The 26099-nt window shown below is 45.3% G+C and overlaps 1 protein-coding gene across 6 annotated transcripts in view; it reads right to left on the reverse strand.

The window, feature by feature from the left end:
- agrn (agrin) overlaps positions 1-26099 on the reverse strand; it is a 231228-nt gene that overhangs the window by 142683 nt on the left and 62446 nt on the right. For 2 of the 6 annotated variants that reach the window (XM_047330804.1, XM_047330801.1), the window contains exon 1: positions 542-2364. The exons of the other annotated variants lie outside the window; for them this stretch is intronic. In XM_047330804.1, coding sequence (XP_047186760.1) covers positions 542-707 — 166 coding nt within the window. In that variant the 5' untranslated portion in view covers positions 708-2364. Of the gene's footprint in view, positions 1-541; positions 2365-26099 lie in introns of those variants that run through there. 6 annotated transcript variants of the gene reach the window in all.

Raw genomic sequence — 26099 nt, forward strand, 5'->3', positions numbered from 1 at the left:
AAGGCGCACAAACATTGCGCCTCACCCTCTTAATGAGCCACTGTAATTTCAAAACGCAGTGGGACAAGAACCATGCAGTGTGGGAGCAGATGACAGGAGGGATTGGATGGCTTTCCACGCCAAAAGACATTTTCTCATCCTCCAGAGGCATTTAATCGCCATATAATACTTCATCCTGCAGTTCAAAGTAAATGCCAGGGCTTTGGTGGGGAACTGTGAAGCGGTTTTTAAAAATGCCTGCAGACAAACAATCAAAGAAGCGGGGGGCGGTGACTTCAGCTGTCTCGATGTCCCTACTCAGGAGCAGATAAGGCTGTCATCAGACGTAAGGTTTCAACAAGGACATTTGATGCGAGCTATGTTGAATGTGAAGTGCTAAACCATTTCTTTCCAGCCAACTTCTGCGTCAAAGGCAGCGCTGATAGTTTGAAATGGGGGTTTATGACGCGTGTCAGACGGTGGACCACACATTTAGGCGTCACAAAAAAAAAGCAGTGGAGAAGAACAGTGAGGTTGGGTGTTTGAACTTGAACCAACGTACAGTTGTTGAGGAAGAGGAGCACGGCGAAGCCCAGCGTAGATGTGGCCAGCAGGATCAGACAGATGTTGCAGGGTATCATAAAGTAGCGCACCACCAGGGACACCTTGTGCTGGTACCGGCGGTCCCGCTCCGGTGGCGTCGGCGAGGGGTAGTGGCACCCGCTCATGCTCCACTCCAGTGACCCCCTCCCCTCCAGGGTGGAGGAGATGACGGGCCGAGGAGGGCGACGAGGGGTGCCCAGAGACCCGTTGGGGAAAATGATGGCGGTGGGATGGGGGCAGAGGGTGAAGATGAAGAAAAAGGCAGAACGCAAAAAAAATCCCTAATGGTCGGCGTTTCAGCTGCGGTTCCAGCTGTGCACCGTGGCGGTGACCCGGTGACTGTTTCTGTTAGAGAATGGCGGCAGCAAGCTTTCAGCGGATTCCAAGTAACACATTTTCAGAGATAATAACATCCATTTGGGGCGCGAGGACAGACAGGGGGACAGGGATGTTGAACTCCTACAGCCCCCCACCTGTCCATGCAACCTCCATTGTGCTGTGCCTGCCGAGAAATAGACAAACTAATGGACTTTCACTGTGTGAGTATATATGTGTGTGTGTTGGGAAACGGGTTTATAACACCACAGTGCAAATATGTGTGCGGATTTGAGTGGGTGTTGGTAATGTAATAGTAAATGTGTGTTAAAGCGCTCTCGGCATATATGTATTTAAGATGCACCTAAGCTGGAAATTTGGGCATGGGGATATGGGTGTTTCGGATTGTCAGATATCCACAAGGAAAACTTCCACAGCAGACCAACAGTAAATCCACAAAAGGAATCCTCTCTTTTCTTCCCAGTGACCCCGGCTGGCAATTAGTTGGAGGTGGAAGGGGTCTTGCGATGCCGGGCTCCTCGAGCACTCCCCCTCCTTCCTTTGTCAAAAGCCTTTGCAAAACAACCCAAGGTCTGGTGCTCACCAACAACACGTGTCACAAGTATTTCCCTAAGAGCTGATGGCCGAGCATCTTCCTTCGCGCTCCTGTGGGGCAACGCGGCTTCGCTGCTCTCCTGATTTGCCCGTCACTCCACGAAGCCAACACAACGGCCCCTTTGTATCCAAAGGACTGACTTCTTCGGCTTATGGTTTTGGGGAGCTCCTGTCAGGGTGACGAGATATACAGCCACTGCACGCAGGATCTGTCCGAACCTGACACCGTCACAGGAGCAACTTGTATCTTCTGTAGCGTGATTAGCCGGATGGCTGGAAAGCAGCTGGCCGCCTCGCGCTAAACCATATGCTCCCGGGATCACAGAAACGGTTTGCTTCCCCTCCCCTTGTCTCCTGTGTGCCTGCCACGCCTCCTCAGTTCAGCAACCTTCATTCCGGGCCAGTCTCGTGGAGTGGGTAAGCAACTGCCCCCCACCACGCCGCTGGTGTGCTGGGGACGAAAGCAGGTCAGCAGAAGAAGTGGCAGGGAAGGGGAGAAAAGTTGCAGGGGAGAGCGACAACAATCACCACTCGACCCGTCAGTGCAGACCCGCGTTGTACCCCGAGCAGCTACGGATGAGCAGCGGAACACGGTGTCAGTCTGAATGAATAACTCATTGAAAGATAAGGAGAAAAAAACCTGTGTGCGATCAGAAATCAGCCGAGAGGCTTGAGGCGGGGATTTGTCGGGCTGTCTTCCCTCATGTCAGCATCCTTACAGAAAATCCCAGCCTGATAATGAGAGGAACAGGTTCACATTGGGTCCAGATCGTAGTGAGACTTAGGTTGATTTTCTTTCCTCTGTTTTTGCCGGTCCGCAAAGAACTTGTCCTGTCTTTCTTCACACCCCCCCCCCCCCACCCCCCCTCTGGTTTGTCGCCCCTCTTTTATACGCTCCGTCAAGCCTCCGGTCCCCTTTTCACCGCTCCTGTCTTGTCTTGGTCCAGAGGCGCTCCCCGTGTCCCGGCCACAAGGATTTACACTCCAGCTTCTGCTCTGTGGGTATCCAACATTCACTGGCAGCCAAAACAACAAATTAGGCTCCGGTTTTCATAGCGCGCTTAATCCCCAGACAGCAGGTAGTGGTCCCAGTGTCAGCGCACTCAGTCAGCCAGCTGAAGCAGGGAAGAGTGAGTCAATGAGAGAAGTCAGCGCACAGACACGGCAGTACAGAGAGAGAGAGAGAGAGAGAGAGAGAGGGGGAAGTAAACAGGAGGGAGGAGGAGTGTGCTCATGACACTTCGGTCCACCTTTTCTGGGTTTTCTGTGGGTCGGTTGGAGAGAGGGGGCGGGAGCAAAAAGCAGCGGCGTGTCCCTGGTTTTCCCAAACACTCTTCTCGTCTCCTCGCACAGCTCTCATCCAGCGGAACGGATGAGCGCATAATGAGAGAGCGAGAGAGAGATAGTACGAGAGAGAGAGAGAGAGAGAGAGAGAGAGAGAGAGAGAGGAGGGGGGAGTGGATGAGGGGCTGCCTTTAACAATGGCAGAGTGGAGGAGGGGTTGGAGCTGCGTGAGGGAACAGCAAGAAAAAAAAACAGCAAGAATAAAGGCTTTGGGGAATAGTGCTCAAGTCCTGTCAGGGCAGGGGGGTGGGGGGGGGGGGGGGGGGGGCAGCAACAGTGCAGCAGCAAAACAAAAGAGAGCCACGGTCTTGGGAGATGTCAACCAACTCCCCCATTTGTTTATAGCCTAATCAAAAGAAAGACTCCTCCACAAGAGCTGGAGAATTTCCACAAAGATTTAATGAGGCCTACCGAAAGAAAAATAGGCATGAGGAGGAGGGAAGAGAGCAAAACTTAAAAAAAAAAACATTAAAGTCAATCACAAAATTGAATCTCTCTCTCCAAACCCCAACAAACACTCGCTTGGTTGGTTTTTTTTTACCGATATGTGCAGCCAGTGTAGAAATAAGCGTAAGAAACTCCATATGCGTTCCACACTAACAAGCCAATTTCCAATTAATTAACAATCTCATTTGGATGCTTTTTTTTCTGACTTGCTTTCATGACAACTAGGAATAGATTTATTTCTTGTTTTTCCCCCTGTGCTAAATAATGAAACAAAAATGAATATTCAGCAGATCTGGCACATGATTTGAGGTGGAAGCATTAACACATTCATAGCATGTCATATTTTTGCCCCTTTTAAACACGATGCATTATTGCTCTCCTAATGAGCTAATGAGGTCAAAACAGAGGGGCGGTGACGGCGTGTTCTAGCAAGACACTGCATCAATATCTACTTTGAACAAACTCAACAGCAGCAGGCGGCAGATGCAAAGCGGAATCCATCATCAATTATTTATGTTTGGGTTTTTTTTTGCTCTCTCTCTATCTGTGCTTCCATCTCCATCTCCGCCGTTCACTCCCCCCACTCTTAGCTTTACACAAGGGTGGGCACACGCATACGGTGATGCACACAGTGGCTGCATGCACAGAAGACTTTCATGAATGCGCACACACTTGCCTTTTGTCAGAAACTAGCACACAGACACACACACACACACACACCAAAATGGCTTCTTCTGTCTTATGGTCTCTATCTGTTTTGAGCCAACAAGTTTACTGTGGGACTTGGACACACTATTCTCACACACTCGCACGCACGCAGGTAGGTGATCTTGCCTTCCCCCCAAAGTCGTTTATCTCTTTAGACAGAGTGTTCATTCCCAGACCTAAACTGCTCTCTATTGGGGAGACTCTAATGCGAGGGGGCCCGGGTTTTCAGACTGCCTGCTGAGGGTCAAGAGTTCACCCCCTCATCATCAGCACCACCACCGGGTGCCTCCCCGGCTCTCCAACCTTTCCAGACTCGACACCCTAGACAGTCCTCATCAGCTCTCGCATTACATAACAAAACCTGATTGATGGACTGACTGAAAGGCAAAAGGAAGCAGCTGCCGTCTTATTTGTTGCCGCTCTTTTGTCCCCCACCTTATCACTTTTATCCATAACTGTCTTCATCATCACGCCAATTGTCTCAGGAAGTGGGAATTTCAGTTGCAGCAAGGAGTAAAAGCCATTGCAATACGGATAAGTGCATAACACCACATGACAGGTTGTTACCACGACTGAAATGAGAAATTCCCCCAGCAGAGGGCGAGAGGGAGTCCGCCTGGCACTCCGCTCTGTTGCCTCAACCCAAATAAAATCCTCCGTTGACATCAAAGCTGAGCTGCTTTGATTAATTTTTAATGCCACAAGTATCACACAAGGTTAACATCTCTCTCTGAAAGCTTTGAAATGGCAATTTAAGAGTCAAAGGAGCTGATCTATTGTTTAATGGCATGTCAGGTGTAAAAGATGATGTGTGAGGTGTGTGTGTGTGTGTGTGTGTGTGTGTGTGTGTGTGTGTGTGTGTGTGTGTGTGTGTGCGTGCATACGCAAGTGTGTGTGCTATTCTTTAAGCGGAGGGTGAGAAATGTGTCACGTTCAATAACTGATTGATAGTTATGCTTCAATCAAAGTGCCTGCCGGGTGTGTGTGTGTGTGTGTGTGTGTGTGTGTGTATGTGTGTGTGTGTGTGTGTGTGTGTGTTTGTGTGTGTGTGTGTGTGCGTGCTTGCGTGTGCATCCCAGTGTGCATCCCGAGCATTCTGGATTGACAAGCATTGATCTAATTGATCTTCCAAATGGAAAAATGTTGTGAAATTGTGTGAAAAAGAGGCACAACCACCGAGACTTACTTACAAAAGAACATGGACCAACATGAAAGAAAGAAAGATCTAATATTTTGTATCATCTTAACAAATTTCACACAAACTACATTCAGGCTGTACAACTGCATGGTCATGGGTCAGGTCCCACATTTAATATTTTTTGCAGCTATTAATAATATCTAGTCAACACTGTATTTTATTTAGAAACACTTGATCCGACTCGGGTCAGTGCTCTGACACAAGGAGCAGGAAATGAAAATGTATGAGTATTTTCCATTTGACCAATTCATTGTACCAATGCTCGAAAGACATTTTTTAACTGTGGTGCTGATTAATTTGGGTAAGGGTTAGGGTAAACAACTAAAAATGTTTTATAGTTGTTGAGTAATTTGTCCGAGATTGTAAAGAATTTTTCAGAAAAACTTCAGTTTCTGGAAAAGAATTGATTAAATAAATACATAACCTGTTTATTGACAATACGGGCTTAGTTTTATTGGTTCTCTTTCGGACTTTGAGACCATTTTGTAAGGTCGCTGACTGACAGAGAACTTATCTTGATCATGAAATACTAAGCTAATACAAGAATACTGGGTTCTTAGTATTGAGAATTTTTCATCTGTTTAGGAAAAACTGTGTAGGGACCTGACACTTACTGCAAACAAGAGCTTTGTACATTTAGGTGTGTCATCTTTTGATGAATATACTAACACCCCATTAGAGTAGAATTCCGTGCATTTTTCAAAGCAGGGGCTATCAAAAGGAAAGCTATTCTTCGCTTATGGCATTAGAGATCATCCTTCCCTGCTGTCAATTGTATCTGGGGGTTTTAATAATGATGCTGATGAAAACAATATGTTAAAATGTTCCAAATTTCCTGCAAAGACTGTTGTTTCAGCCAGTAGCATCTCAAAGCCCCATCAGGAGCAACTGACTAGTATTTTCTGGTATGTTTCTTTTACATGGCACTGTTCGCCCCAAAACAACATGAACGAGTTTTCTTAGGGCCACAAAAGTATCGTAAGGCCACGTGGAATTCGCCCAGAGATGCTACCAGGTGGGCTTATTGCCTTGCTTAGATATTAAATCCAATTGTCATACGTCAGACATTCCCGAACCGTCCAGCGGATTCACAGACTTTGCAGTCATGAGGCCTCCGAACTGAGCAGCAGTCACCCAGCAACGACAAGGCCAAGGCATCTCACAGCTGTGCATGGCTAACAGCATTAACCTCTGCTGAACTGGGATTTAAGAGAGGAGAGTGGGTGGTACAAGGACAGACGATGATGATGAGGGACACAGACACGATGCTTCTCTGAATGGTAGTATCATGGCAACTTTACATTACATACACAGCAGTAAATCGATGATTTTCTTTTAGATGTTTAATAATTGTCTCACGATCTACAAACTGACATTGCAGTTCAACTCCAGAGGGCCGCTACGAATGGAAGACACCAATAAGCCTTTACAGCACCTCACTGGATCACATGTTGTTACGTTGCATTGCAATGCATTTCACTGCCTTACATTGCATTATGTTGCACTGCGCTACGTTGCACTGCACTAAGTTGCATTATGTTGCACTGCGCTACGTTGCACTGCACTACGTTGCACTACGTTGCACTGCGTTAAGGTGCCCAGCGTTAAACTTTTACATTGCCATGTAACATGCGTGGTACTTCATTACTTTGCGAAACATTACATTGCATTCCCTTTAGTTTTTGAGCACAACTCATTTGTACAATAGCACACTGGCCTGTCTGTGTGAACACGGCCAGAAACATCCATTCCATTAGTGCTCATTTGGGTTGAGATCTGCTGTTTCACAAGGCCATAGCATATGATTCACCTTATGTTCGTACTCATCAGACCATTACCGGAGCCCGTTTGCCTTTTGCAGAATGTTATGTTCTACTTCATTATGTTTCCCCACTAATTGTTTTAACATCTATTTATCAGTTAACAGGAGGATTCCAATAGAAATATATTGGATCTGGCTCCTAACCCTGTAATATAGGTGTTAAAAAAGGTCAAAACAGGCCACTGTGTATTCAAAAAAATCCCATTTCACCCAAACAGGTTTGGAGTATTTTAATATTGTTGAAGGTCAAAGACAAAACCAGTAGCAAAGCCCTGATAAAATGTGATCTGACATGACTCAATGATTTCCCACATGATATGTTGGAGGAGCTGAATATTCACATAGTAAAGATGGTGTTGTTTGAATGTCTGCTTCCATGACACTATTGCTGACTCAGTGTATGACGATTGTGCAGCACATGACTGAGAGAGAGCCCACACTAGGTGGGCTCCACACAAAGTGACTCACAATGTGACACATCGGCCAGCATTTGGTGTCAAATTTGTTACGCTATGACGCTTTAAGCAGTAAAATGCCGCCCACAGGTGAACGTGAATGTGCACAAAAACCATGGGTCACAGCACTAAAGTGCATCGGTGGTTAATGTGACCGGAGCACTGTGCCATTGTTTGACCGACCAGCTGATTAGCCATCGGCAGAGGAGCTGACGGTTAATGTGACCCACCAGGCCACGCTGGCCTTTTCCTACCGCTCCTCCCCACACTGCCACGACCTGCTTTTACAGCCCACACCAAGCCAGTTCTTAGCCTGGGGCCTCGTCCACGACTTGTCCGCCGCTGAGCATTGTATTCCTTGCCTCGTGGCTCATCCGGAGCCATAGCCTCAGGGTGGATGTTTTGAAGCCTACGGCCCGAGGACCCTCCTCCTCCTTCCCTTTCCACTAAATGAAAAGGAACCCATTTGTGATGGAGCAACTTGTCGTCAGCGAGCTCTGATTTTCTAGCCAGCCCATCCTGAACATCAACACCCACGACGATGATGATTACAGGATGTAATATCCTTCCTACTCCACTGCCTTGCCCTGTTATTCACGACTTACTTATTAAGCACCAACAAGAGCTCTCTGAGAGCGTTGACCTCGGCCAAGGCTGAGCAATCCCAAACCTTTATGCTGTTTCACCAAAAATATGCATTCCATTCTCCTTTCGACCTTCATACTTTTTTTGTCCGTGAAGATATGATGTCGAGTTTTGCCCTGTCTCGCAATGGTGAAGAATCCTTCAAAAGACTCCTGGATCCAGATCTTGATCCCTCCAAAAGTCGTATCCTACATCTTTGATTTTTTTTTTTTTATTATTACTTTTTGAGTAATCCTGCTCACAAGCAAACAAACAAACAAACCGAACCAATCAAATAACCTCCTCCTTGGTGAAGGTGACAATGTTCCCTCAACAGCCATGTAAGAAATGATTCCAACGGACAGGCACAGGCAGGGAAATAATGAGAGACAGACAACGAAATGGCAAAAAAAAAAGTAGTGCAACAGAGAAAGAAGAGGTGGGAAGAGGAGAAAGAGAGCAGACTGGCAGCTCGGCTGCGGTGGGTAGAGACAGTGCAGAACGACACATATCCATGCGGCTGGCATATGCAGCCGATTGTGGCAGCAGCACGGGAAAGCTGGGAGCAGGGAATCATAGGCAGAGTTGCTGGCTCTGACAAGAGAGGCAGGGCTAATGAAGCTGAAGGATGATGCAGATGTCAGTCTCTGGCCAAGTCGGCCATCTGTCACAGGGAACTGGCCAAGTCACACTGGCCCCATCAAGTGGAGAGAGCGGTGGGGGACCTGTGATGACCAGTCATCATGAGTCCTTTGCGATGTGGCAAAGTCCCAACAGTAGCTTACCTTGAACTGGTACGGACAGAGGACAGGTAAATGTAGATGAGCACTGTATCAGATACGGAAAGTTGGCAGCGCTTGTCAGATTGTTCAAAGGGTTGGATCCAGGATTTGTTTTCTTTAACATTGCGTGATTGGCATTTTTTTGATATTTTCACCAATTTCCCAGGGAATAATGCATGGATCTTGATGGAAAAATCTCTCTTATTTAGGGAACACATATCTGTGAGTGTGTGTGTGTGTGTGTGTGTGTGTGTGTGTGTGTGTGTGTGTGTGTGTGTGAGAAATATGTTGCAGATCTACATGACCATACGGATCCAGCGGGTTTAAATGTGGTTTCATAAGGGGCCTTGGCGGAGGCATGCGCTCTAATGAGTGACATTCTAGTTACATATTCTTTGATCACATATTTCTTCATGAACTGGTAAACTTTAGACAGCTAGTTTGTGTCTTGCGCTACTCACACAGATATAAACACTACTGTCTTTTTCACGTCCATGTTAATTTACACTCACACAGTGATGGTACAACCATCAACCACCGTATTCCAAATGAGACCCAGCCCGACATATATGTGAGGGGATTTAGTGTGAGCAGTACTGGGAGGAGTGTGTGGGAGCACTGAATATCACCATTCAGTAAGTTAACACATGAGCCAAAGATGCAGGGAAGAGTCATTTCAAAAGCTAACAGTTGCGAAAGCCATGGGAATATGACGCTTTCAACAAATGAGGAACGGTGCCAAGACAGCAAGTAACAAATGCTTCAACATTTCTCGCAGAAAAAAGGTTCCGGTTATTTAATGAGCAGCGTATCTGAGGCACAACATTGTCATTAAGCGCACTGACTTGAACCAGAAATGTTCTATTTTAGATTCCAGCTCCATCAAAGGGATGTGTGAAGTGTACAGTGAATCCCTGGTGTTCTTCATCAAGAATCCTGCATTCTCTGAAAATAAGTACTGCTTTACATTGGTTTAACTATTGCATGACAGATCAACGTGCGTCACCTGATATAAATACACATACATACTGTACACAAGCCAAATTAACTGACGTTCTGGCATTAAAGCTGACAGTGACAAGCACACACTGGGACCCTGTCACTTGCTTTCACAGTAATGAACTCACTCTGCCCCTTTCCACTTTACTGTTCTTTTCTCTTCAGCCCATCACTGGGCTGCTGGCTGCACATTGAGCTGGATCTTCTCAGATAGAGGGCAGAGAGGGAATATTAATTGCCGAGCAATACCTCCTTGTTGAGACGCAGCCCGTAACTGAAAAAAAGCCATAAATTATTTATATGCCTAATCAGACGGCATGTGCTCAAGTTATACTCTCAAACAAGACAGCTTCTGTGCTATTCCAATTCCTTTTGATAGGAGCGCAGTCAGACAAGGCTGTGTGCTGGATAATGAAAAAATGGCGCCACAGTGATGAAATAGCCCCTTTCTGGCTGAAATCATGGTCAGGGAAATGAATGACCCTCTTAGCACCAGGTATTAAAATGTTTTCATTCTGATACACCAAAATGCAGGTGAGCACACTGACTATTAGCAGGCAGGTTTGAATGACAAGCGACTGATGCACATGAATCCAACCCGGAGACAAATTGCACTGGTGACAGATTTTTTTTAGGTGTAAACCAGCAAAGCATTTAAATCAGTGCTCAACGTCACGTCAGTTAATCAATAAACTTAATGACGGAATACAGAGTTTGTCCATGACCCGTACAACAGCCAGCACACAGACGCATTTTCAAAGCAGACAGCCTCGATGGGCAGCAAGTTCGTTGATGTGAAATAAACAACGGTTAACGGTCAAACCACCCTGAAGTTATCATGAGCAAGGGAAGTAAACTGGATGCTCCTGCTATTGGTGGGTTTTGCTATACTGTGGGGTTAGCAGGGTCAGTGCTGTCATAGGTGGTCTGCAGTTAAATGGAAGCTAAAGCCAGGAGAGAGAACCGCTGTCAGACTCCTCAGCTGGCTGACGGACAGCGATATACCCTCCTGTAACCTTAAGACCGGCTGTCAGCCACGAGGCCTCAGCTGCCTCATCTCCGGCCACACAACACTCTGAGACTCTTCAACAGCCTCGTGTTTACAAGAGAAGTGAAGCACACGCCGTCCATGCACTCGTAAGGGGAAAATACGGAGACACACGGACACATATCTGCCATCAAATGCTACAAGGTGCTGAGGGCCTGAAATAAATGGACTGAAGGGGGTGAAAATCAGGTGTTTGATTGATGTTTTTATAATTCTTTAGGATCAGAAAACAAAAGGACCGTCAAGTAGCTGCAGAGATATTTCTACAAGAGCCAGTTTAAAGGACTTACTGAGGTTGCATGACCTCCCTTTCAATGCCTCGCAGCTAAGAAGTCCCACTCACCAACACAGTGATTAGCTGGAAAAGCCAGCTTCAAACTCCTGTTTTGTCAAACACCCTGTCAGCTTAAGTGTCCTTGAGCAATTCCATCCAGCCTCCGTGCGCTGTCCTGTGGCTGAGCCCGACATCTGACCTCCATCTCTAGGGAGACAACGGAATTTCTCTACAGGGATCAATAAAGGATCATTCTCTCTGATGCTGGTCAGAAAAAAAAACCTCCATCTTCCGTGTGATTGGCATCAAGGTATACAAAACATAACAATAATTCAAATTGTTATAAAGCCTTTTTCTTGAGTTGGTCGATTGGCATTCTCATCACCCAAATCTTTCGCTCGATTTCAAATATTTCAACAAGAGCGGGTGAAGCGAAAGAGGCCGCGAAAGAAGCCATATTCGCTGGAGTGAGTGACACGAAATCTGCGTCTATCTTTGTCTTTGCATTGACTTAGTATGTAATATCAATGCGCGAAAAAAAAATTGCTTCTTTTCTTCGTGAATGCACTATAAAAACATGCAAGCTTATCTAGGAATGTTCTATCTTTTTTTCTGCTCTTACCAGGAAGGTCGAGGATTTGTATCTCTGAACCATCCAGATTCAGTTCATACTGACAGGATTTCATCTGGCTGCTCAAGTTAGCTAAAGTTCTGGTTTGCCAGAGACTCACAGATCCCCACTGGTATAAGATGATTGTCTGTGAGCGTGTGAGCTTGGCAATGGAGGAGGTAAATGCGTTTCCTTGCTTTTCTCCCATGTGCCCTTGAGTATGTATAAGCCGGTTATTAAGAATGGATGGATGGATTGACTAGAGTAGATCAATAAAGAGGGAAAATATGCACTTGTCTGGACCCCTGGACAAGAGCGGTTTGTGTGTGTGTATGTGTACATGTCCTTCGATCATGGTCCTCCCCCTTCATCTTCATCAGCTTGTGCAGAACAGCCAAGACGCAATCACAGCAGGGGCGCTATGTGCCGATGTGTCAACTCGTCTGTCATCCTCAAGTGTTGGGGGAGGATTCGGGGAGGGAGCGGAAGAGGAAGGAGGTCAGTGGACATGGTGGGTTTCTGCGAACAAACGCATGACAATGATGAGCCCGGCGTGTCGCCGAGGCAACAAGCGGCTTCATCCATTATTCATCTGGGTAACAAAGTGATAAACGAGGTAAATGAAGAGGAACAACAGCAGAGAAAATCATGCCGACTGACCGAAGGAGACATTTAGAAGCTGGCGGCACCCGCAGCGTCCTGAGCCGCATATTAATCTGCGGGGTAAACAACAAAGTCTGGACAAAGGGTCAAAGCACAGTGGCTTTTATCCTTGAGAAAAGCAACGTGGCGCAACAACGTGGCGCAACAACGTGGCGCAACAACGTGGCGGAAAATTGAATATTTCCCCCGCACCCCCCCCCCCAAAAAAAAATAAAATAAAAAAGTGCTCGATCAGACCAGCAATAAGGCACAGGTGTTACAGGGAGGCTTGGCATCTCTGCAGAATCAACACACGGACGGTAGCTGGTTCTCACATTGTCAATCACCCACCTACCATTCGTACCCAGCACCTTTCACACCAGACACTAGAAAATAGACCACTAATCCCTCTGCAGCACATGTTAAAGTCCCGGGCTGTTGCAGCGGTCTTCTAGCGCAGGTACAGAGAGCATGGCTGATATCACAGGTCTCACATGGCATGCCAGATTCATGCAACACGATCTGCACGAGACAGCGAGGGGGATGAATTATTGCCCCGTCGCCACGGTAACGCCTCGTATGCTGAAAAACACCGCGGCGCAGTTTCAAGCATGTTGATTTGTTAGATTTCATTTTGAAAACCGTTCCAGAGGGGGGGGGAAGCGACGGATAAGAGATTGAGATACAGTAAGAGAATAAAAGCGAGAGGAAGAAGGAGAGAAAAGAGACGAGGCTTCACTCGCAGCGATTCAGAGCTTGAGACAATCTGGGTCACTTCTGTCAGTGTATTTCTATAAGGCGAGCAAAAAAAAAATAAAAAAAACCTCATCTGCCATTCATTTCCATTCCAACACCTGCGAGCCATTTGCATTACGCCAGTTTTACCTCTCCTTTTCATTTCTCCACATGCCACTACATTTCCTGAATGATAACACACTGGCAATTTCCACACTGGTGTGTAGCATGGGCCAGGCCAGGACGCCACCTGCATCCAAATCAGGGGGGGGGGGTATCCATTTCTCAATATCGTGTCTCTTTCTCTGTCTCCGTTCCTCCACCCTGGAGTCCCAGTCGTCCGCTCAGGTTTCCCCCAACCCATTCCTCCCCTTCTCCCCTCCCCACACACCACATCTCTTGATCTAATCCAGATCTTTGCAATTTGACCCTTAAGAGCCCTTGCAGGGCCCGGTGACTCCCCAGGGACACGTGGCCAGATCATATGTCTTGCCTCTCCACAGCAACGAATGACCCCGGCGCTCAATAACTCCCCTGATTGGCTGTCCTGAGAGCTATGCCATCATTCCCTAATGGTGGAGACACACAGGGCCACAGCACCCTGTCATACTGGTGTTACTGGCAATTTATACCAGAGCAAGCAAACAGCTGTGCAGATCCAGGCAAGTTTCATCAAGTTCAACTCAACATTTTTTTCAAATCCAGTTAGAATGAGAACCAAGTCCATTTTTACCACTAGGAATGAACATTAAAATGAAAATATATGTAGTCTCAAGGAAGAGTCGCTCTGCCTGTCTGGGCTCATCCCTCATGAGAAATACAATACAGTCTGAAGACCTCAAAAAGAGAATTTTAGGCACACAGGCTGGGGAACTTTGAGTTCATTCACAATGCATTTATATTCATGAGAATTTGAGAAGCTCTGTGCAATTATTACAAACCGGGACCCCCAAAATGTCAGAGAGATAAAACTGTTTTGAATTTTTGAGGATTAAGAACCTGCACGCAGCACTTTGTGTTTACCGTCGCTGGAAAGGACCACTTTTATTCTCAGCACTCAAAAAAACATCAATCAATCCCCTGCAACTCTGGATTCCTCTCGGAATGATTGAACAAACATCAATTATTTGAAATACTGAATGAAAAAGCCGTCAGAAAGATTCATTACTGTGTCAGGAAAATAGGTAAACACTCACCTATGTGTATTAAAATGTTTTGTTAAAACTAATGACTATGATTTTGCATTTCAAAAGGCTGCAACCAATGATAATTTGCGTTATGTACTAATATGTTGATTTATTTTTGATTGATTAATTCATATACTACATAATAGGTCAAAAAATTGTAAAACAAAACTTAAATTTTAACATTTTGGTAAAATATATGTTCGATCAGAAAAAACAGATTCAAACAAATAGGATATTATGTGTTAATTATGAGTTTTGAACGTTCTGGTTGGGAAATATTCTTTACCTTTGGGTAAATTTGAGAATTTTACAAAGCAGGTGTATTTTTTTTGGTTGTTGTAAGAATTGTGCCCTGAACCGCTTTAACATGTTTTCAACATGTGCACACATCACCCTGGGAATCTACATATACGTGTGCGGTGGGGGGGGGGGTTGTAGCAGGTCTGTGATTGAAAATGGCAAACCCCTTAAGTGGAGAGAGAGAGAGAGAGAGAGAGAGAGAGAGAGAGAGACAGATCATCGGAGCCATTACTGTGTGATAAATGATTTGCTAGCTGGTGAGTTGCCCTGAGGGAGGTGGTAGCGCAGTGTGTGTGTGTGTGTGTGTGTGTGTGTGTGTGTGTGTGTGTGTGTGCATTTGTGTGGGCGGTTTGGTCGGTGAGTGGTTGGGGGGTTTAAACCTGTGGCTTTCTTTCTACCAAGATCCCTTGGCACCCATGCTCTGCTAATGCAGTCTGTTTCATTAGAACCAGGGAGGGGGGTTGAAGGTACACACACACACGCACACACACACACACACACACACACACACACACACACACACACACTCACACATACAGAACAAAACTGAACTCAAACTCTATGAATTCCCACTTCCTGTCTTTTCCTCAAACACACATACACACAAGTGGAACAAATTAAACTTCTACACACACTCACACACACACACACACACACACACACACACACACACACACACACAAACTGCAGGCAATCGCATCTCAGGGGAAAAGGAGCTTGAGACACGGCCGAGCTCAGAACAGGAGGAGGCAAATTAGTGCAGAGTTGAAAGAGCAGAGTGGTAGACGGAGAGAAGGGGAGAGATTGGGGGGGAGCCAGAAGAGGAGGAATGGAGAAGTGTACACACTGGGGGGGGGGGGGCTCTGAGAGAGAGGTGTGAGAAGAGAGGGAGATACTTAAAAGATTGAGGTGCAGTCAGGAACAAAAGTAAATGGACAGAGAGAGGCAGCAAAAAAGAGGGGGAGCCAGAATGGTAGCGCGGAGTAGAAAAGGGTGAGAGTAAGTGTGGGTGAGGCAGCGAGAGGGTAATGGCTAATGGGATAGGTGCGAGCAGCTCCTGCCAAGATAGAGCAAGAACAAGAGAGGGAGAGAAATTGAGCAGCGTAACCCTCAGGACCCGGCTGTCGGCAGAGGAGAGTGGTGTGTGTGTGTGTGTGTGAGTGTGTGAGTGTGTGTGTACGGGTTGACGTGTGCATGAGTGGGGTGTGCTGCACGCTACACTGGCAGGTCTGAGAATTTGTGTCAGGCTTCTTGGCTTCTCCATAGCTGAGATTGGGGGGGGGGGGGTTCTGGTGCGATAGCCCCCAGGGGAGCTCCTCATGCTCACGTAAGACAGCCTGCTGGCCTGGCCAACCAGCACCAACATCTGGACGAGGACGTCCAGTAAATGAGACGCTGTTGGATGAGCTCCGGCTCAGAGTCTTAGTGCCAAATCACCAGCTAACCAACACGTGTCCTGAGGTTACGTCCAAACATACAGGTGGCAAGATGAATAAACTGGATGCATGCGCATTATGTGGAAAGGTGTTCCCTTCTACAAGATCTTCTGCATCTACTTACATCGGTAGAGCCTCTGGTTATTTTTGATGGACATTTTTCAATATTTTCTGACATTTTATAGGCCACTGATGAATAATGAATGACGATAATGAATTAATCAAGACTAAAAACGGACTTGTTGTTTGTTAGCACTGACAAATTATATTCACAAAATACAAAAAAAAACTCTACTACCATGTAGCATATTAAAATAAAACTCTTATCTTCTCGTAATCCAGAGAATGAAGCAGAGAGAAAGAGGAAAAGTCTTGAAAAAGAGGTTTTTATTAGTTTAGAACAAATACATAACCCAAAACCCTAATTTTATAGGGACAATATTGGTGGCTGCAAAGACCAAACTTGATACGGAGATATCCAGGTGCTACTTCTCACTTAACAAAGGTAAAAATAATTATCGCCGCTCAATCATAGACGGTATACTGTATATAAGCCAATGCGGAAGTGCCTGAAACTTGTATTCTCTCAATGACCAGCAGAGGGCACTGCAAAAATGCTTCTATAGAAGTCTATGAGAAAATGACTCTACTTTTCACTTGATGTAGATCATCAATAAACATTTTCCTGAAGAGTTTATGGTCTTAATCTCTAGTTTCAAGTATTCTTGAATACTTCATGATGTTCATTTAGTAAATGATGTTCTCATTTAGACGATAGAGCATAGATACCATGCGACTGACGGCTGGCACCACCAAAAATGGTTACTTCTGGTTTCAAAAGACCAAGTTCACAAACCAATGGGTGACGTCATAGGCAACGACATTGGGATGCTTACATAGTTTAATCTACTACTAAACTACTGATGTGCGCAACTCAAACTGATATGTGAGTAGGCGTGTTATCCGAGAAGACTGAAATCCCTCCCATTTATCACCAATATAGATCAGATGAATTCCTTTATCAATAATGTAATTATACTGGCTTGGAGGGGATTTGAGAATATATCTAAATATTCCCTGTGTTACTTCCTTTATTCCTCCCAAGGCAATAAATCCTGATCTTCCAGTAAAGATTAGGAATATTGGTAAGATGTAGTGGATTTCCAAGGGCCTATCAGATTTCACAGGCCTCTTTAGAGCGTTTGGGCAAATCAGAACTGATTTCATTATTCCTGAACAGGATTTGTCAGAATTGGAGAACGCCGTGGTTTCTGCCGAATCTCTCAAAAGGAATGATTTTATGCTCCTCTGCTATACTCGCTTTATGTTTCTGAAGCCATTATGGGAGCGCAATCTGGGGGCATCATTTAGTTCCGCAGATTGGACATTTGCAACGGCATCTTTCTGAAATGTAGTTCCAATTCCTATACATAGACAAAAACTTTAACATTTTCATATCTTGTGTTTCACACCTATTTGCTTCCAGGAAAAAGTACCCCAACCGCTCGATTATGCGATTGCACCCAGACATTCTGGAAATGTGTTCTTCTTCGATGGTTGATTGCTTCATCTGTCCCGTTTATTAATTTCCTATCATATACAGCACCTGTTCAATGTATGTATGTATATGATATGTCTGTGTGTTTGCCTTTTCTCTCCTTATTCTTTCTTTTCTTAACATAGCAGCATTTGTTGTTGGTCTGAGGTGGATTTATTCTCTTTTGTCAGCCTAATAGTTGCCTGGTATTGTTCTGACCCTTATTCCAGCCTTTTTTCACCTTTTGTACCTCAACTGTTTGTTGTCAAGGTTGAAGTATTAAAAATGATCCGAGGCTTATGTGGCAAGAAAAACACCCTGAGACGACGATCTGCGGGGGATCGTGTGCAGATTTAGCAGGAAATACAAGCAGTTCAGACTGGAATTGTCTAGGGACTAAATCATGTTTATGATAATATACGTTGTTGTTTTGAACATTGGCTTAAAGAGGGTACAAGTTTAAAAGCTTATAAAACACGTTATGTATTATATACTAATACAATGAAATGTACTGAGATGTTTCCGATAAAACACATCCAGAAAATGTCTGACCTTGGCTCACATCAGGCTTTGGCTTCAAAGCCCAAATGGCTGATGGTGCAGGACATAACTTAGAGTAAGCTTGATCATCCCTTCAGCAGAGTTTATCTTTGGCCAGTCCCATATCCTCAGGGCAATAATGTTGACTCATCGACCAGCCCTTCCTCTATTGTTTATAAAGCACAATAGCCTTTTAGCCTTGTACTTTGGCTCCATAAGGAGGAAACAGAGCGAATGACCCCAAAGGACTAAAGTAGACCCAGGAAAACAGAGACAGAGGCTAAAGGATAAAGCACCATTCACAGGGATGGCCAATGTGTATCTTCTTGTGGCAGTTTTCCTCCTAAAACTCACAAAAAAATCATGTTGGCATTTACCCAGAAGGATAAGACTTGACGGGGGGATTAGCAAGGTTGATGATTTGTAGATGGAAGGCTCGAGACTGCTGCCAATCTAAAGAAAGAGAAATGATTTGGGCACTCTTGCCCTTTAAAATCGTTCCTTTCCTCTAGTGACTCAGGCTTTGCTCTTTCTCCACATCACTCTCCATCTAATCGATCAGGAAATCAGCTGCCCTAATAGACAGGTAGTGCTCAACGCTGAGCAGGAAGGCTCGAGGCGAAAGAGCCACGGAAACGGTCCAGAATACTGAAATGGACAATTAGAGCGGACCTTTTTTCGGAAGACAGACAGCAAAGGACAGCCTGAGTCACACAGGTAGGTGGAATTATTGTCTCCAGAGACTGAGGGGCACACACAATAATTCACCTGGAAATCAATTTCAATCACATCTATTACAGACCACTGATAGACCGAGAAAGAAGGAGAACAAGAGAGACAGACCACGAAAGACTCCAATTTCCCCTTTTTATCCTTGTTGTATTTTTCTTCTCTCTTTCACTGCCCAAACCATTTCCACATTAGAGTGCACTGGCCACAGGAAGACATCTGCAGTCGATCATGATAAACAGTCTGAATCTCTCCCATTTGTTTTCCCTAAGAACCACAGAGCTGCACGGGTAAAAAAGCTGCGGCTGCTGCACCTCCACGGAATGGAGTCTCTCAGCTCTGAGCCGTGACGTCAGGCGTTAAAACATGTGAAGGCATACAGTGCAGCTGCAGATATATACTTATTCACATTTTATTAGACAGGGCTGTATTGGGGAATCTTGCTAGGGGGCAAAAGGAGACAAAAAAAATGACCAGATTTGTCGATTGTTTCTTTTTCTTCAAAATAAAAGCAGGTCATAAAATATATCCCCATAGTTCAACACAAGATGTGGTTGATTGAAGGGACGGAGCCACAAATACCGTCAGGTTGACCACTTGTCCGAAACCGAAAGAGCTCCTCTTCATGACAACAAGAGCACAGCCCACCATCCCTCATCCTCCAACCAAATCACCATTTCTTTCCTAATTTTCCCCGTGCCGCGTCCTCATTATCATCAGGGGGGAAAAAATCAGCGATGATGTGCCGGAGCGTGTGCATGTGTGGAGGGGAGCAGAGGATGTGAGGCAGAGGGAGGAGAAGTGACTGAAGGGTGGGGGACTGTCAGCGTTTGTAGGTCAGCGTAAATGTTTAATGCTCTATGCTGATGAGCTGACACTCGTTCCGTCTCGCTGTCTCTATCTCCTCCTCAGAAGGATGCACTCTGAGCGCCGTCAATCCCCGAGGCCGCTCACATGATTCCCACACATTTGCAGGCGTGAGCCACTCGCTCCTAAGCCCCTGCTTATATTCTCCCCGACCTCTCGGCGCGCCAATTAAGCGGGTACGGGACGACATGGCCAAAAGTGCCAATTAGGGCAGCCTACCTCTGCTACATGTCCCCTTATATGCACCTTCACCACTGTTTCCCAGCAGCAGCTCCTACTTTCCTCTCCCCACTGACCCTTAATGGATTTCCGGGCCTGTATCTCTCTTGCAGCACTCCCCTTCTCCCCAGTTACATCACAATAGTCAGTCTAAATAATGTAACTTTAATAGGGCCCCTTAAACATGCAGTCCACAAGTGAGGGGAGACGCTTCTGCTTCGAGCACACACAAGTCTGGAGATCACATCATAATTGAAAGTGGTCTGATAACAATTTGCCTTGTTACATGCACTACATTAAAAAAATGGGGAGATGGATTAATTTTGCACGACAGGGAGGGGGGGGAAAAACCCAATTCAGTTTGCGAGGTTTAGCAAATAAACCCTGTAATGGCCTGTTTATTTTATCAATTAGGGAACCCTAATCTTTTTAGAAATGAGGAATGGGGCTTGCCACAGGGCACAATCACCTCATAAATAAGGTACATTGTTAAATAAATCCCCAAAACAGTTTATTCAATTCACCATACAACAGATTATGGCTTAATTTCAGTGATAATGGGAGCAGACAACTTGAGGAAATTAAAATTGAGTACTTGAGATTTCACGAGGTTGCTATCAAATGACCCCCAAACAACACAAAGTTGTCTCTCACCCAAACAGTGATCCGTTTGAAAACAGAGTGAAAGCCAAAGGCCACCGTTTTTGCTGTATTTTTTGTTGTTGTTGCTGCTGGATTAACAATCATTTGAAAAACTGGAGCAATTTCGAGACACATTATTTTCTACATGCAGTCATTAAGGATTCAGTGGAAGCCTGGCTGTTAATGGCTTTTAGACGCTGGCTCCCACACCCTACTTGATGGGGCATATTTTCCATTAAAGTGAAAGTATTTTGGATGCTTACAGTTGGATCATAAAGCCCCATATGTTGCGTTGTTATGTCCTCGGCTCTGTTGCAAACAAGCGTCCTCGCTGTTGCAGCGTGGGGCGACAACGCTGTGTGAAAGCCAGAGTGTAAAAAAACAAAAACAAAATTCTAAATTCATCATTGTCAATGATTATAATTGGTACTGAAAAAGGAGGGGAGAAAGGCATGTTCTGTGCTGCTGGGGCGATTGAGGGAATCACACAAGCATACGCACAGTCTGTTACTAGGGGCGGCTTCTTTTCTTGCTCAGGTTGTAAACGTAACCATATCTTATTGTTCGGTAGTCAAAGAAGATCCATTACCATCGACACAGCACACATTGTGCACGGAGCGTCGGGCCGTGCTTTGGTGCTGAACGGTGTTTGTGTGGAGGGTTGGAGATACATCGAGGCCTCCAGCGATGCGTGGTGTGACAAACGAGACACAACTGCGTGTTCTACACTGGGTGTGGCCTGGATTCACACAAAGCCCCCAGTGGGTCAGTGCCTAAGGAGAAGGTCTGAGTGCGGATGGATGGATGGGTGGGTGGGTGTATTGGGGACAGCAGAGTGGATCCTGGGTGAGTCGGGGGCCAGCAGTGGGGAGCTGGAGGAGTGATAGTGGTATAGCAGATGGATATAAGGGGGGAGGGGGGGACAGAACGTGCAGATACGAAGGATCTGTATTATTAAAAATGATGTCATTGCAGACATTTGAGGTCAAAATGACAAAAAAAATTTGCGTACAGCACATGCGCAATGAATGTCTATCTGCATATGCTAATATTATTATCAGATGTTAGAAGTTTCCCCTTTACACTGATGACAATCTGGCTGCATCATACATTATATCCAAAGATTCAGGCTCAACTCCATTTCCATGTCGAAATACATTTTTACCCACCCCCGATAATTTAAGCCTCCCCTCCATCCAAACCCACAGCTGACACAATTGCTTTTACCCCCCATTTTTCTTCAGTGGAGGTCTACAGATGTAGCGCAACAGCCTCACATCAGGGGCCGACTTGCTAATGGAGACCTCACCCCGTTTCTGTCCCGTGAGGCCGTCTGTCCTGACAAGGAAATGGAGGTGAAGGGGGGGGCATTTGGCAAAGTAGGAGGCCGTGAGTGTGTGTGGGACAGAACAGGGTAAAAAATTCTGGGTCAGAGAGTCGGCGCTGGCCTCTTTAATCTGGAGATGGGCATCGTGGGGTGTGGGGAGACTACACACACACACACACATGCACACACACCAGATGGGAAGCCCCCCCATCCACATTTACCTACTTAGTATGCCCCTGGGCATGTGCATACACTCTCTCACTCACACGTACTTATCCTTTTGCTGCAACCCTCTGCATATACAGTAGGAGCGATCATGGGTGAAAGAGATTATATTTCCATAACCTAGATATTCTAGCCCCCCATGACCTGCTGGGTTATGATGGAGGCACTGCCCTTGGCAACAACCGCAGCAGCTCACCACAAGGTCGGAGCAGACTTTGCCCCCTCACGATAATGACAAAGGCTGATGAAACAACACTTGAAATGATGAACTACATATGAATAAGAATATATGCATGAACCATTTCATAGTTTCCCTCCCCGTCTTCTACCTATTAATAATCAGTATGTATATGATGTTCTCATATTATTTCTGGTTCAAATCCATCCTGCAGCCTCCCTTTCTCATTTCTCATTCCTGTCACTCTCAGCTCTGGTTCTCTTTATAGCAGATGCACCATAAAAAAACAAAAACATAATTAAACTAAAACACCTCTGTGACAGCACATTTTGCCTGAGTTGCAGTTGTTCATCATGTGAAAAAGGATGTATTTGAATGGTAATGTCCTCAGTCTGCTGAGATTCTGTTCTGTGAAGCCCTGATGAGTTTGACCCCAGAGGGGAGGAGGAGGAGGAGGAGGAGGAGGAGGGCGCCAGGGGGGCTGAGCTCAGGAGTGGACTCTCCAGATGCATGCCTGAGGAGGAGCTGATCAGCTGGTGGAGCCACCTCCCCCAACTCAGTGTTGGAGCATTTGCGTCCCCTAGTGTGCCTGCTGGTCCTAGCAGCTTGACTGCTGCAAGCTTAAGGACTCCGGCAGAATCGAAGAAACACCGGAGCAGTTTTCACCTTGACCTCCTGTGAAGTCAGTGTTATGTAATAGGTTTATTCCAGTCAAACTGAAGAAAGAACCAAGTATTTCCTCTTTGTTTCGAGGTAAATTAACTAACTGATCCACTGCTGAACCGTGTGAATAAACATAAAGGTCAGTGGCAAAGAAAAAAAAAATCTGGTAGAGATTGGGTGTTTTGTGCAGTATGCACATGAGCAGGGCTTGAACCTAGATTGTCTAAACAAAGGTGATCGCTCCTTGGTAAAACCCAGATTGTTGTGCTGGTTAAAACAGAAGTTGTCACTCATCACAAACGTTGAAAGCAGTGACAGAAAAGGTTAGCACAAGATAGAGCCACACAAAAAAAGAGCAGTGTGTAACAGCAGTAAATTCAGACTGACAGTGCTCCTGACCTCAACAAACACAAAGCAAAACTATGAAAGCTACTTCCTAGTGTTATTCTCCTATCAGGTCATATTCATAGACAACCATCAGAGGAAAACAATTAACAAAATATGGGTCATGTGGTCCTAGTATGGAATAAGAACTGTCCAACTGCAAATCAAACTATGGGCTTATATGACCAATGAAATAATGAAAAGCTGATTCAAACCCATGACCCGTCCTCTGAGACATCCCACCCCAGTGTCCCTCCATCTGTGCCATCTCCTCTGATGACTGTACTCCAGGCTCTAACAGGTTAAGTCAGCGGCACACCGAAAGAGCAGCATGCAGCCATGAGATGGCAGCAAATGCAAAGAGTAGCCCTGTTCTGTTAAGTCACACCGTCAGCTCGGGGAGCGAGCGGTACAACCCTTCACAGGTAGGGGAGGAGTCTCTTCATCACTCCACAGACCTCAGATCTCATCCCCTATATCACCATGACTGATGAAGTAATAACCTGCAAAGTTCATTAACTGAGTGCAATTGTCAATATACTGTGTGTGCAGTAAATGATAGATTTTAATCAAATAGTCAATAGTACAATGTATTTCCCCTTCAAAGGGCCATATATTCTGGGGATGATATCAACTGTGCACAATGAATCAACATATATTCAGTTAGAAATACAAAGTTGATCAATATGCTGTGAGTTAAATATCCTCAATATTGGAGTATGTGAAGTGTGAGTAGGCATGCACTTATACAATGAGGGAAATTAGTAATTAAGGTGACTCACTTGAAAATGTGTTTTTTAAATATTTGGCTCCAGTGAGAAACATCACATGGTCCTCCTTCCTTTTTCTTTCTTGGTTCAGTGTTCAGGTCAGTGTGAAAGAAGCACTGCAATGCTCCAAAACAGTTCACATGTATGACCGGGGGATCATAAAGCTGGCAGTGGGACCCATACAGTAAAGTAAAGTGTTGGAGAGACTTAAAACAGCTAATTGCGCTGCACAGTTCTCTGCAGCCGTGTTAACACCCTTAACAGCATTTCACGGCAGAAACCAGGCAGAGGCAATAAAGCACAATGCAGGAATACGCCGGGCTAATGACCTTGGCCGGCACACAAAGTTTGATGGAGCCTTGAAGATAAGCGTTTGCATGTGGGTCAGGAATCACAGAAGACGAAGAGGATAGTAAACACAGCTGAGGTGCTGCCTGCCGGCGAAGAGTGAGGTGGAGCAAAAGACCTGAGCGTTCAGGCCTACGGGGCAAAGCTGGGATCAGTGCAACCGCAAGGACCTTTGGTCACGTTCCAACCGAGTCAATTAAGTTACAGCGCTGCGTGTGCGTGCGTGTGTGTGCGTGCGTGCGTGTGTGTGCGTGCGTGCGTGCGTGTGTGTGAGAGAGAGTGAGAGAGTGGTTCCTTCCCAAAAGGGAGGAGAAGAACACGGCCCAGACTATGAGTTAACAGCCAACTAGACAGACTCCCAGTGGTTTTTGGAGCTTCCAAAAGGAATATTTGCAGCTCAATAAACATGCCAATGATCTTAGCACTAACGTCAGAGCAGATCACAGCTGCTCATCAGGAAACGTATCAGTGAAATACACTGTTTACTAAAGTCCAACGTGTGTCATGTAGATCACCACAAGCGATGGACATTTGCATCTTGAAAATGTGAATGGTTCGAGAATGTTTAATTTCACTAAAATCTTTGAAATTAAAGTAACATGGTAGAACTGGAAAAAAAAATTGTTGTCCAAAGGACATGAGAACTAAAGTTGCTCACTTTATGTCCCACCAGAGACAGATTCTATTCAATGTAATTTAATTTTATATTTTCTGTGATTTTTCTTTGGCAGTACATGTCCCAGAGTCACTTTGAAATTGCCGTCAAAAGAAAACTGAAAGTCTGGACAGATGGAAAATGAAACAAGGATTAGAAATTCAAACCATGTTGTGTATTATGTATCCTTTTGCTTTGATTGCTGAATTGTCCCCAATGAGTCTGACTGACCTTGACTCAATATCTTTTAAAGGTTCTTCCATTATCTTACAACAGACAAAAGAAAGTTATGAAACTGACCACAATTGTATTATTTTAGACAAATTCATTCGAACTTAAATCCTTTACTGATAAAACGTTCCTCTGAAACATTTATAAATCCCTCGCAGATTGCTACAGCAATAGGTATGATAAGTGCTGGAAGAGTAGACGTCAGCTGGGCCTTGCTTCACGGCACTAAACACATGCTCTCTGTACACAGCTCACTTTTTTGGAAATAAACACAGAGGCACACACAGATGTAGCTAGAAATAAACACTCTTGAGCGCACATAGGCCAATGGAAATAAGCAGTCACACACTCTTTGGGAAATAAATGGTCGCGTATACGGGCATGCAAGAACCGACACGTTCAGGGCCCCCGACACCTCGAAATGGAAACAACACATGGATAAGATATTTACTGACAGGCATGAATCCCAAAGGACGAGGACGGACCCCAGAACAACAGTTACAGACTCAAAGTGAAACTTATACCGAACCACATCTGCCAACATAACAATGCGAATGTTTTAATAAAGAATGACATTTCATATGTTGGTGCTTGAAAGTTCTTTTTTTGTTGAGTTATGTTGTCATCCACACTATCGATGTTTGTCATGTGGGTTTGATCA

This window comes from Scophthalmus maximus, chromosome 3 (assembly GCF_022379125.1).
Source record: "Scophthalmus maximus strain ysfricsl-2021 chromosome 3, ASM2237912v1, whole genome shotgun sequence".
NCBI classification, from domain to species: domain Eukaryota; kingdom Metazoa; phylum Chordata; class Actinopteri; order Pleuronectiformes; family Scophthalmidae; genus Scophthalmus; species Scophthalmus maximus.